Source organism: Pongo pygmaeus, chromosome 10 (assembly GCF_028885625.2).
Source record: "Pongo pygmaeus isolate AG05252 chromosome 10, NHGRI_mPonPyg2-v2.0_pri, whole genome shotgun sequence".
Classification (NCBI taxonomy): domain Eukaryota; kingdom Metazoa; phylum Chordata; class Mammalia; order Primates; family Hominidae; genus Pongo; species Pongo pygmaeus.
The window spans coordinates 115,615,162-115,627,777 of record NC_072383.2 but is presented as its reverse complement, the minus strand read 5'-3'; the positions used below and the strand labels follow the sequence as shown (position 1 = coordinate 115,627,777).

General features: G+C 45.4%; 1 protein-coding gene across 2 annotated transcripts in view; it reads right to left on the bottom strand.

Annotated features, from left to right (window-relative positions):
• FBXW8 (F-box and WD repeat domain containing 8) overlaps positions 1-1,713 on the bottom strand; it is a 121,903-nt gene extending 120,190 nt beyond the window's left edge. Inside the window, exon 1 of one of the 2 annotated variants that reach the window (XM_054444760.2) lies at positions 1,290-1,713. In XM_054444760.2, coding sequence (XP_054300735.1) covers positions 1,290-1,607 — 318 coding nt within the window. In that variant the 5' untranslated portion in view covers positions 1,608-1,713. The remainder of the gene's footprint in view (positions 1-1,289) is intronic. The other variant, XM_054444761.2, reaches the window with a different exon arrangement.
• Between the last annotated feature and the right edge of the window lie 10,903 nt (positions 1,714-12,616).

Genomic DNA, 12,616 nt, shown 5'->3' with positions numbered 1-12,616 from the left:
GTGAAACCCCGTCTCTACTAAAAATACAAAAAGAAATTAGCCGGGCGTGGTGGTGGGCGCCTGTAGTCCCAGCTACTGGGGAGGCTGAGGCAGGAGAATGGCGTGAACCTGGGAGGCGGAACTTGCAGTGAGCCGAGATCGCGCCACTGCAACTCCAGCCTGGGCGACAGAGCGAGACTCCGTCTCAAAAAAAAAAAAAAAAAGAATGATTCTCAATTGGGAGGATCACTTGAGCCCAGGAGTTTGAGACCAGACTGGGCAATACAGGGAGACCTCGTCTCTACCAAAAAATTTTAAAAATTAGCTGAGTGTGGTGGCGCATGCATGTAGTCCCAGCTACGCGGGATGCTGAGGGAAGGGGATGGCTTGAGCCAGGCAGTTTGAGGCTGCAGTGGGCCGGGAGAGCAACAGTACACTCTAGCCTGGGCAACAGAGCAAGACCCTGTCTCAGAAAAGAAAGAAAGAAAAAAAAAAAACAGAAAAAAAAGTGGGTTCCCAATTGGAAAGCTGTAGGGACTTCCTTTGGGCCTAATTTAAATCAAACCATTAGAACCTGGAGCCTTGTCCTCTTAACCTGGGAGACACGGATGCATTTCAGGTGTTCTTGATTTTCCCAACTTTCCGAAGGGGGTTATTTTTAACGCACAGAGGGTCCCCAGCTTCCTCCAGATTCTCCAAGGAATCCAAGCCCCACAAAAAGATAAGAAACTCTATCCTAATGAAAGTGCCCAAGAGATTCTTCCTCCTCTTCTTCCTTTTTTTCTGAGATAATTTTTTTGAATACGTGCACGGTTACAAAAATTAAACAGTGCAAACAGTATACAAAGGTAAAATTACTTCCTATCCATTACCTGGGTCCTCCTTTTCAAAGGCAACGTTTATTCAAAGTTTAGGTAGCCTTCAAGAGCAGGATTTCTCAACCCCACACTTACTGATATTTTGGCATGGATAATTTTTTTGTGCGAGGTGTCCTGTACACTGTAGGATGTTCAGGTCCATCTCTGGCCTCTACCCACTAGATGCCCAGTAACATGCACACATACACACCCCAATGAGGCACCCAAAAATGTCTGCAGACACTGCCACATCTAGGGAAACAAAATCGCCCTGGTTGAGAAGTGCTGCTTCCAGAAAGACCCCTATGCACGCACAAACATCGGTGTTTGTGCGTCTACTCATTTTCTCGGGCAACTAGTGGCACACAGTTACTCTCCAAATCACTGCAGGGGTTTGTCCTGGGGGCGGGGGCCGGCGCAGGCATGGGCGGGGGGTAGGCGACGGCCACTCACCAGGTCGCGGATGAGCTGGTCCACCAGCTGCTCCCCGCCCCCGGCGCCCTCGCGGGCCAGAGGAGAACGTGAGCGGCTCGCCACGTCCTGCCCCTCGGCCCGAGTCGCCCGCGCCGCCGGGGGCCTCCCCGCGCCCTCCAGGAGACCCTGGGCTAGCGTCGGGTCCCCAGAGGCCTGTTCGCCGTGCCCGGAGCCCACCTCCGGCCGCCGAGCCCGCCTCTCAGCAACCTCGGGCCGTCGCCGCTTCTTCGGCGCCTGGGCCTGCGCCAGCTCCTCCTGCCAGCGCCGACGGAACTCATCCAGGCTGTAGTCGTCCATATTCGCCGCTCCCGGCGCTCCACGTTCTCCTCGGTTCCACCGGGTGCCACGGGACAGTCCCTCCCAGGGAAGTGTCCGCCGCGACCGGAAGCCGCTGCCGCCGCCGCGGCTCTAGGGTTCCGGGTGGGCGTCCACGCCCCCGCCACGCCCCCGCCACGCCCCCCCGCGCTGCCCCTGTACGCACGTGGTGGTCCGGCTTGTGGCTTGTGGCGCCCAAGGCGGAGGTTTACGCAGCTGCTCCTCAACCCGTCAGCTCTCCTGCCTATCGCTTTTCCTAAGCTCTGACTTTGCGCCAAGCATTGTTCTTTCATTCAACAAACATTCATTCAGCAACTACTATATGCCAGGCACCAAGAATTCAGCATTTAAATCTGCAAAACAAAACAAAAACTCTGACGTCTTGGAGCATGCGTTTAAGTGGGGAGACTTTAAACAAAGAAATATGAACATTTAAATCAGTGATAGGTATTAGGAAGAAAACAAAATAAGGTAAGGTAAGGGGAGTAAGGATTGATAGTGAAAGTCTGTTTAAGATGTTATTTGAATTAAAATCTAGAAGAGAATCAACGGGTGGATAAAGAAACTGATATATGCATATGGTGAAATACTACTCAGCCATAAAAAAGGAATGAATTCATGGCATTCGTAGCAACCTGGATGGGATTGGAGACTATTATTCTAAGTGAAGTAACTCAGGAATGGAAAACCAAACATCGTATGTTCTCACTCATAAGTGGGAGCTAAGCTACGAGGATGCAAAGGCATAAGAATGACTTATAGGACTTTGGAACAGGGGAGGCGGACGAGGGGAGGGTGGGAAGGTGGGGAAGGATAAAAGACTATAACTTGGGTTCAGTGTATACTGCTCGGGTGATGCGTGCGCCAAAATCTCACAAATCACCACTAAAGAACTTACTCATGTAACCAAATACCACCTGTTCCCAATAACCTATGGAAATAAAAAAACATTTTTAAAAAATCTGAAAGAGAAACCAGCCAAGGGAAGGTCAGATCTTAGGAGAGAGATTTCCAGAAGGAAATCCAAGGGCTTTAAGATGGGAAAGAAAGTGACATACGATGGCATTCCACTTAAAAATGTTTTCTTTGCACCTGATATTCCCTCAGCAGGGAATTTTTCCCCCCACCTTGACCTGGTTAACTCCTACACATCTTTCATATCTCAATTCACATTTCACTTAATCTTCCAACCTCCACTCAAGAAACATCAGGTATCCCTGTTATTCATTCTCACAGCATCCTGTACTTCTCATCATAACACATAACACAATTTGTAATTTTATGTATATATATATCATATATATATATATCCTTTCCCTTCTAGATTGGCAACTCTTAGCTTTGAGACTGGTGATTAATACATGCTCAATAAATGGTTTTTTGTTTGTTTGTTTTGTTTTGTTTTTGAGACGGAGTCTCGCTCTGTTGCCCAGGCTGGAGTGCAGTGGCGCGATCTCGGCTCGCTGCAAGCTCCGCCTCCCGGGTTCACGCCATTTTCCTGCCTCAGCCTCCTGAGTAGCTGGGACTACAGGCGCCCGCCACCACACCCGGCTAATTTTTTGTATTTTTAGTAGAGACAGGGTTTCACCATGTTGGCCAGACTAGTCTTGAACTCCTGACCTCAAGTGATCCACCCACCTCAGCCTCCCAAAGTGCTGGGGTTACAGGCGTGAGCCACCACTCCAGGCTCAAAGATGCTCTTGCAATTAACTGTCCCTTGTTCCTTGTCTAACTCTTCTTAGTCTCTCAGGCCTCTTCTCTAGAATCACTTCTGTAAATAAACTAGCTGCCTACAAACCCAGGGCCCAGGCTTGCTTACTGTGGGAAACCAGGCTTGGACAACATTCACTGTAGAAAATTAGAGTATATGGTTGGGCGTATACTCGCACCACTACACTCCAGCCTGGGCGACAGTGCGAGACTCTGTCTCAAAAAAACAAAAAAAAAGAAAGAGCATCTTTGAGTTGGTCCTACTGTGGCAATTTAGGCTCATTCCACTAGCACCTTCTAAGGAGCCTTAGAACACAGCTCAGAATTGTCCTCCCAAGAGATAAGAGCCAGAAGAGGAAAGCATTTGTCCAGTGACTCTCATCCCCTACTAGAGAAAGGCTAAGCCAAGGAGCTTTAACAACTTCCCACTTCTAGATTGGGTATAAGTAAATGGATTATCATGGATGTTCCATACCAAGGCAGCAGAGATCCTCTGGGGCAAAAAGCAGGAGGTACTCTGTGCAGCTAACAGGAACGACTGTCAGGTTACACGTGCACAAAGCCAGTTGCTACAGCAATGACTAAGGTAAAAGATGAGTCAAGTGATGCGAGATGGAACATAAGCATCCAATACACGTAAGCATTCTCTTTTTTTTTTTTCTGTAAAGGTTTTGTTATACACAGAAGGGGAGGAAGTCTCAGTTCTTCTTGGCAGCCATTCACTTCCTGGAGGTCAAGACATTGCCCAGCTCCTGTCACTTCTTATGGTGCAGATGTGTGTCCCAGCTCTCTTCTTGATGAACTTGAGGGTCCACTTTTTCTTGGAGACCTTGAACAATTCCAAGGTGCATCACTCATATAGAACAAAGCCACACACCTCTCACATCATGTCCCACACAAACTTTCTGTGCTTGGTGGGGTGCCTGCGGTGGCAGTAGCAGCCGTGCTTGCTCACATTCTTGGTCCTCACCTTGTGGCCCTCATTGAGACCCACAGACATGGGAGACCACAGAACCATGGCTGCTGCTCATCAGTGGCTGCTGCCAATAAATATTATTTGTAATAAAAATAAAAACGAGCTAATTTTTTCCCATTCCGCTAGCATCGCATTCATCCCATGTGCCTTCCATGTGAAATCCAAAGGTCATACTTGCTTTGATTACATACTTGCAAGTCAAAAGCCAAATATCACTTTTCTGGTATCTGTAGATTTTATGGACCATCTAACACTTAAAACAGAAAGCAAACTGGAATTTAAAAAAAATGGGGTCTCACTCTGTCACTCAGGCTGGAGTGCAGTGGCATGATCGTAGCTCACTGCAGCCTCGAACTCCTGGGCTCAAGTGATCCTCCCGCCTCAGCCTCCCAAGTAGCTGGAACTACAGGAGCACGCCACTATCTCAGACTAATTTTTAAGTTTTTAGTAGAGATGAAGTTGGTCATATGGCCTTGAACTCCTGGCCTCAAGCGATCCTTCCCACCTCGGGGGATTACAGGCATAAGCCCCCAAGCCCAGCTTCAAACTGGAAAATTTTAAACACCCAATTATGCTGGTCAAGATCAATGTTTCCTGTTGCCCCTTTAAAAGAATTTTTACAGGGACAGTGCAGGCAGGCTAATGGGGCCATTAGTCACCCAGAGAAAATGAAAAAGAGAGAGAGAAGAAGCATGCTAAGAGGAATGAAAATATTGTCTTTTTTTTTTTAGTATTGCCTACCATTCACTGACTATATTTATGTTGATTTTATATCTTTCCAGTAGCAAATTCCTGGACCTCCATTTCCTCAAATGAAAAGTAAAGATAGAAATATCTTTCTTTCAGAATAACTGTAAGGCTGATAAAATGCCTATAAAACTCTTAGCATCCATAAAACATAATGTAGGCTTTTAATAAATGGTGTCTATGATCCATATTAATACAGTCTTGGCAGATAGAGATTGCATCTAACCTGTGCTCTGTAAGTCTTGTATTCCACAGGACCCCACCTTTTATCACATTGAGGGTATACTTTGCAAGCTCAATCTGTTAAAGTTCTTTGTTTGCAAGCAACAGATGCCAAGTCTTTCTACCTTAAGAAAAAGGGAATTAAACTCAGAGGATGGCTCACCAAGTTAAACAAAAAGAGGAATAACCAGACCCTTGAAATACCAAGAACCAGATCAGATTCAGGGATTTCATCATGGGAACTGTGAACCATCTTTGTAGGATGGGATCGCTGCCTGTCTTCCATTTCCTAGGATTCAAATTCCGAGAGCAGAGGTTCTCAGAATGTGGCCCCTGAACCAGCAATACCTGGGAGCTTGTTTGGAATGCAAATTCTCAGCCCAAACCACTAAATTGGAAACGCTAGGGGTGCGACCCTAGCAATTTTGTTTTTAACAATCCCTCCCTGTAATTCTGATGCATAACCCAGTTTGAGAACCACTCTCCTGGAGGACTATCTGATTGGCCTAAGGCAGTCATATTTCCAGCTCTTGGGAGAGCGGGGAGGGGTTTACAATGTCCTGGATTTCCAGGATTTCCATGCCACCAAGCCTTGCTAATTTTTAAATATTTTTTGTAGAGACAGGGTCTTGCTATGTTGTCCAGGCTGGTCTCGGACTCCTGGCCTCAAGCAATTTTCTCACCTCAGCCTGCTGAGCTGCTGGGATTTCAGGCATGAGCCACCATGCCCAGCCTGCCTCCTCTTAGAAGGATACTTGTGATTATTAAGGGCCCACCTGGCAATCCAGGATAACCTTCCCCATCTCAAGATCCTTAATTTAGTGACATTGGCAAAAAACTTTATTTTTTTATTTTTTTTTTTATTGAGACAGAGTCTCGCTCTGGAGTGCAGTGGCACAATCCCAGCTCACTGCAATCTCCGCCACCCGGGTTCAAGAAATTCTCATGCCTCAGCCTCCCGAGTAGATGGGATTACAGGTGCCCACCACCACGCCCACCTGATTTTTTGGATTTTTAGTAGAGATGAGGTTTCACCATGTCCGCCAGGCTAGTCTTGAACTCTTGGCCTCAAATGACCCGCCTGCCTCGGTCTCTCAAAGTGCTGGGATTACAGGCGCGAGCCAGCATACCTGGTCAATATTTGCAAAAATCTTTTGCCATTTAAGGTAACATTCACAGGTTCCATGGATTAGGACTTGGATATTTTTGAGGGGCCGTTATTCAGCCTACAGCAGATGGACTTCAGCAACCACAGACTCAAATGCCTACAGATGACCCCAGGAAACAAAAGTGGGGCAAATGGGCCAGGCGTGGACTGTAACAAACTGGAGAATGGATGTCCATGTACAGCGCAAAGCCAATTTTTTTTTTTTTTTTTTTTTTTTTGAGACAGAGTTTTGCTCCTGTTGCCCGGGCTGGAGTGCAATGGCATGATCTCAGCTCACTGCAACCTCCACCTCCCGGGTTCAAGAGATTCTTCTGCTTCAGCCTCCCGAGTAGCTGGAATTACAGGCGTTCGCCACTACGCCTGGCTAATTTTTTGCATTTTTAGTAGAGATGGGGTTTCACCATGTTGGCCAGGCTAGTCTTGAACTCCTGAGCTCAGGTGATCCACCCACCTTGGCCTCCCAAAGTGCTGGGATTACAGGTGTGAGCCACCACACCCAGCCACAGAAAGCCAATATTACTCTCCTCTACTCAATTGTTGCATCTTAGCCCACATCTTCCAAAATTCAATGTCTTGATTTTTAATTATGAAAAATGATCATTGTTAGCAACTAATTTCATTTTTTAAACAAAGATGTTTATCTAAAAGTGTACGTTGCATTCAGTACCTTCAAAGCAACCAGTAGCTGCGTGCAGTGGCTCATACTTGTAATCCCAATGCCTTGGGAGACTGAGGCGGGAGAATGGCTAGAGACCAGGAGTTCAAGACCAGCCTGGGCAACATAGTGATGCCCCATCTTTACAAAATATAAAAAATTACAATTAACCAGGCATGATGGTACATGCCTATAGTCCTAGCTACTCGGGAGACTGAGGCAAGAGGATCCCTAGAGCCCAGGAGTCTGAGGTTGCAGTGAGCTGTGATCATTCCACTGCACTCCAACAGAGCAAGACCCTCTCTCTTAAAAAAAATAAAAAATAAAAAAGCAGCCAGGCACGGTGGCTCACGCCTGTAATCCCAGCACTTTGGGAGGCCAAGGTGGGTAGATCACCTGAGGTCAGGAGTTTGAAACCAGCCTGGCCAACATGGCGAAACCCCATCTCTACTAAAAATACAAACATCAGCTGGGCATGGTGGCATGTTCCTGTAATCCCAGCTACTCAGGAGGCTGAGGCATAAGAATCACTTATGAGATCGCATCACTGCACTCTAGCCTGGGGGACAGAGCAAGACTCCATTTCAAAAAAGAAAAAGGAAAAAAAAAAAGCAAACAAGCAAACAAGCAAACAGTAGTTTATTCTTGAACAAGCCATGAGTTGAGTCAAAACTCCCTTCAACTTACATTGCTGCTTCCTCCCCTCTTGTGTGTAGAGACTGAAGAATCACACCTCATTTGGGATCACTAATGTGTGAGCATCAGGAAATTAATATGAAAATGAAAATAAAAAATGGTGATGATTTCTAAGTACATTGTTTAGAAACATGAACAGAACATCGCAATGATGTGAGTGGCCATTCTGAATGTCAGCCTCACCTGGATGCATCCCTTGCTGTAGACATGATTTATGCTTTCATATTAGCAAAATATAAAATTCTGCAAAAAAAATTTTTTTAACTGGGCTTGAAATAAAAGAAAAACGATCTGTAGCAAAAAAAAAAAAAATTTCCTTGTTCTTAGGAACTTTCCCATCAATAATTCCATTTTTTAAAAATGCTGCACAGACGGGATTCAGCGTCAGCTGCCACTTACAGACTTAGTCATTCAAAAGAAGCTTGTCCCATATGGACCCAACTCTCTTCCCACCTCTCTTTCTCCCTCCTCAACCCCCTCTTGCTTTTATTAAAGCCCCTTCCCTTTTCATTTCTCCAGTCTGGTTCCAAAATCTTTCCCTCTGAAAGTGTTACCCTCTCCCGGAGAAAAAAAAAGAGTTCCATCCTTGGGTCTCTCGCTCTCTCTCACCTCTTGCATCTTTTTATTTGTCTTGAGAATTCACTTCCAGCCTGATGCTCATGAGAGACACTTTGCTCAGTTACTGCTGGCGCTGAAGGAGGAGGCAATGGCTTGGGTCCCCAGGATAAGTGCCCAGACTCCAGCTCAGACCCTGGGACAGCAAGAGCCAATTTCCTTGCCTGTCTACTTAAGAGGCAAGGCACCAGGGCAAGCTTGTGCAGCCATCCTAGTCTGGGCTCACATGAAGCAAAGATACTCCTGTCATTAGCATGACTTTAACTCTCACTCCTATGAAACAAAGAACCTCAAAATTATTTTTTATTTTTATTTATTTATTTATTTTGAGACAGAGTCTCACTCTGTCACTCAGGCTGGAGTGCAGTGGCGTGATCTCGGCTTACTGCAACCTCCGCCTCCCAGGTTCAAGCAATTCTCCTGTCTCAGCCTTCCAAGTAGCTGGGACTACAGTTGCCCGCCACCACGCCTGGCTAATTTTTGTATTTTTAGTAGAGACGGGGTTTCACCATATTAGTCAGGCTGGTCTCCAACTCCTGACCTTAGGTGACCCACTCACCTCGGCCTCCCAAAGTGCTGGGATTACAGGCGTGAGCCACTGCGCCTGGCCTCAAAATTATTTTCTTTATTCCAAGTCATCCCTCCCAATTTATTAAATTCCAAATTATTCCTCTCATCTTATTTCTTTGCAACCCAACTAAGTTTTTCCCATCTCAACACACAATGACACTACATTGATGCTTCAGCCAAGAACTTGAGTTCTCGCTCTCCCTCCTCACCTCTCACATCAAGGGCTGATAATTTTTTTTTTTTTTTTTTTGAGATGGGGTCTTGCTCTGTCACCCAGGCTGGAGTGCAGTGGCAGAATCTCTGCTTACTGTAACCTCCGCCTCCCGGGTTCACGCCACTCTCTTACCTCAGCCTCCTGAGTAGCTGGGATTACAGGCGCCCACCACCAGGCCCAGCTAATTTTTGTATTTTTAGTAGAGTCTGGGTTTCACCATGTTGGCCAGGCTGGTCTCGAACTCCTGGTCTCAGGTGATCTGCCCACCTCGGCCTCTTAAAGTGCTGGGATTACAGGCATGAGCCACCGTGCCCAGCTCAAGTCCTGATAATTCTACTTTCAAAATATATCTTGAGGCCAGGCAAGGTGGCTCACATTTATAATCCCAGCAATTTGGGAGGCTGAGGCAGGAAGATTGCATGGGCCTCAGGAGTTTGAGACCAGCCTGGGCAGCATAGGACAACCTCATCTTTAAAAATAATAATTAAAAAAATTAACCAGGCATAGTGGTGCATGCCTGTAGCCACAGCTACTAGGGAGGCTGAAGTCAGAGGATTGATTGAGCCCAGGAGGTCAAGGCTACAGTGAGCTGAGATTGCACCACTGCACTCCAGCCTGGGAGACAGAGCAAGACCCTGTCAAAAAACAAAACAAAACAAAACAAAGAAAAACTATACCTTCAATCTGTTCACTTCTCTTCTCTCTATCTCCCTCACCACCATCCTAGTCCAAGGAGGGTCACCAGGCAAAATGCAAGACACATAGTTAAAATGGAATTTCAGATAGACAATGAATTATTTTAATGTAAGTATACCCATGCAAAATTTAAATTTTAGATAAGCAAAGAATAATTTTGTCCTGTGCAATATTTGGGATATATTATACCAAAAATATTCTTTGCTTATCTGAAATTCAAATTTAACTGGGCATCCTGTATTTCTCTTTGCTAAATCTGACAACCCTAAATCCAAGGCACCATCATGGAGCCTAGCCCACTGCAGAACCTCCCCACTGGTCTCCCCGTCTCAATTGTTGCTCCTGCCAATGAATCACAGAGCCGCCAGAGAGCTTTTGGAAAAGTGAATCAGCTCAGGACATTTCCCTATTTAAAACACCTAAAGGAACCTCCACTGTTCTTGAAATAATAAACGAGATCATATTTTACAACAGCTTTATTGAAATATAATACACATACTGCACCATTCACCCATTTAAAGCATACAATTCAATGTATTTTAGAGTATGCACAGATATATGTCATCATTGCCACAATTTTAGAATACTTTCATCACCCCCCAAAAGAAACCCTACTCACTTTAGCCATCACCTCCAGTCTTCCCTGGGCAATCATCATTGTGCTTTCTGTCTCTGTAGATTTCTCTATTCTGGACATTCCATGTAGATGGAATCATACAGTACGTGACCTTTTGTGTCTAGCTTCTTTTATTCAGTTAATCTTTTCCAGGCTCATCCCATTCCAGCAGGTATCAGTACTTCACTCCTTTTCATGGCTGAATAATATTCCATTGCATGGATAGACTAAAATTTGTTTCTCAATTCATCTATTAAAAAATGATCCCTATTTTACAGACATTGATGGGCACTGGAGTTGCTTCCATCTTTTGGCTATTGAGAATAATGCTTCTGACCAGGTGCTGTGGCTCATGCCTGTAATTCTAGCACTTTGGGTGGATGGATTGCTTGAGCTCAGGAGTTCAAGACCCAGTCTGGACAACATGTCAAAACCTCATCTTTACAAAAAATACAAAAATTAGCCAGGTGTGGTGCACACCTGTAGTCCCAGCTACTTGGGGGACTGAAGTGGGAGGATCACTTGAGCCTAGGAGGTCGAGGCTGCAGTGAGTCACGTTTGCACCACTGCACTCCAGCCTGGTCAACAAAGTGAGACCCTGTCTTTAAAAAAATATATTAAACGAAAAAGAATAATGTGTCTATGAAGATTCCTGTACAAGTTTTTGTGTAGGCATAGTTTCTTATTTCTCCTTGGTATATTGCTAGGAGCAGAATTGCTGGGTAAAATAATTTTAAATCATGTTTAATCACTTAAGGACCTGCCATCCACCACTTTACATCCCCACCAGCACTGTGTGAGGGTTCCAGTGTTTAGTTTATATCTTCCCATTCAAATTTATCTGTAGTCTGAAAAAAGCTAACTTCTTTTCCACCTTGGGGGCTTTTGAACCCACTTCCCTCTTCCTAAAACACTCTTCTGTATCACTCCTCAGTGAGGTTGCCTCTTTATCCTTCAGCTCTCAGTTCGAACGTGACCCCCCTGACCATTCCATCTAAGTAATGCATCCACACACAATTATCCCTATCACTGAAACAGAGCTGTACCTCAATAGATAAGTGGTTTTATTTATTATCTGTTTGTTTTGTGTGTCTCCCCCATTAGGATGCGGGCTCCCTGAGGCTGGGGGCCATGCCTATCTTGTTCATCAGGGCATCCTCATCTCCTTTCATACAGCCTGGTTCCTAGAGTGTGCTCAGTAAATCTTGCTTGGTGGAATGAATGAATCAATGAATGAATGAATGATGGAGCTCAGAGAGAGCAGAAGGTGTTTCTGAGATTTGTGTCCACACCCAGTGGATGCTCAATAAATATTTGTGCTGCTAAGCCTGGCACAGTGGCTCACACCTGTAATCCCAGCACTTTGGGAGGCCGAGGCAGGAGGATTACTTGAGTCCAGGAGTTCAAGACCAGCCTGGGCAACATAGCAAGACCTCGTCTCTACAAAAAAAAAAAAAAATAGCAAGTCATGATAGCACATGCCTGTACTTCCAGCCACTCGGAAGGCTAAGGTGGGAGAATTGCTTGAGCGCAGGAGATGAAGGTTGCAGTGATCCATGATCATGTCACTGCATTCCAGCCTGGGTGGCAGAGTGAGACCCTATCTCAAAAAAAAAAATTTGTGCTGCTGATAAGCCTGCAAGTAATAAAGGTAGACACAACCATACACACATTCACACACACACTGAGTAGGAGAGAGAAAGATAAATTCAGTCCTTTAAGAAAAAAGTGAGGGGTGTCATTATAAGTCTCATCAATCTCAACACAATTGCCCATGCAGGTGATGGAAACAGTTGCCTGTTCCACTTTGCAATTTGCAGAAACGATGAGTCCTCTCTCCTTTCTGTTTTAATAGAAAAATCACCCTGAGCACTTTGGTACACTGAGCACTCTGGAACTCTAATTACAGGTGACACCCAAGTGGAAAGAAAAATAGGAAATCAAACATTTGAGCCAATAAGTTGGGATTTATATGGGCACTTAATAGCAGCAAAGTACCCTAAGCTACTCAGAATGTTCTCAAAGCACTTTGCAGATGGACATCACTGGGGCCATCATGAGGATGAAGTCAGGAATGTCTGCAATGCCCTTGAGTTCTTTGAGGAC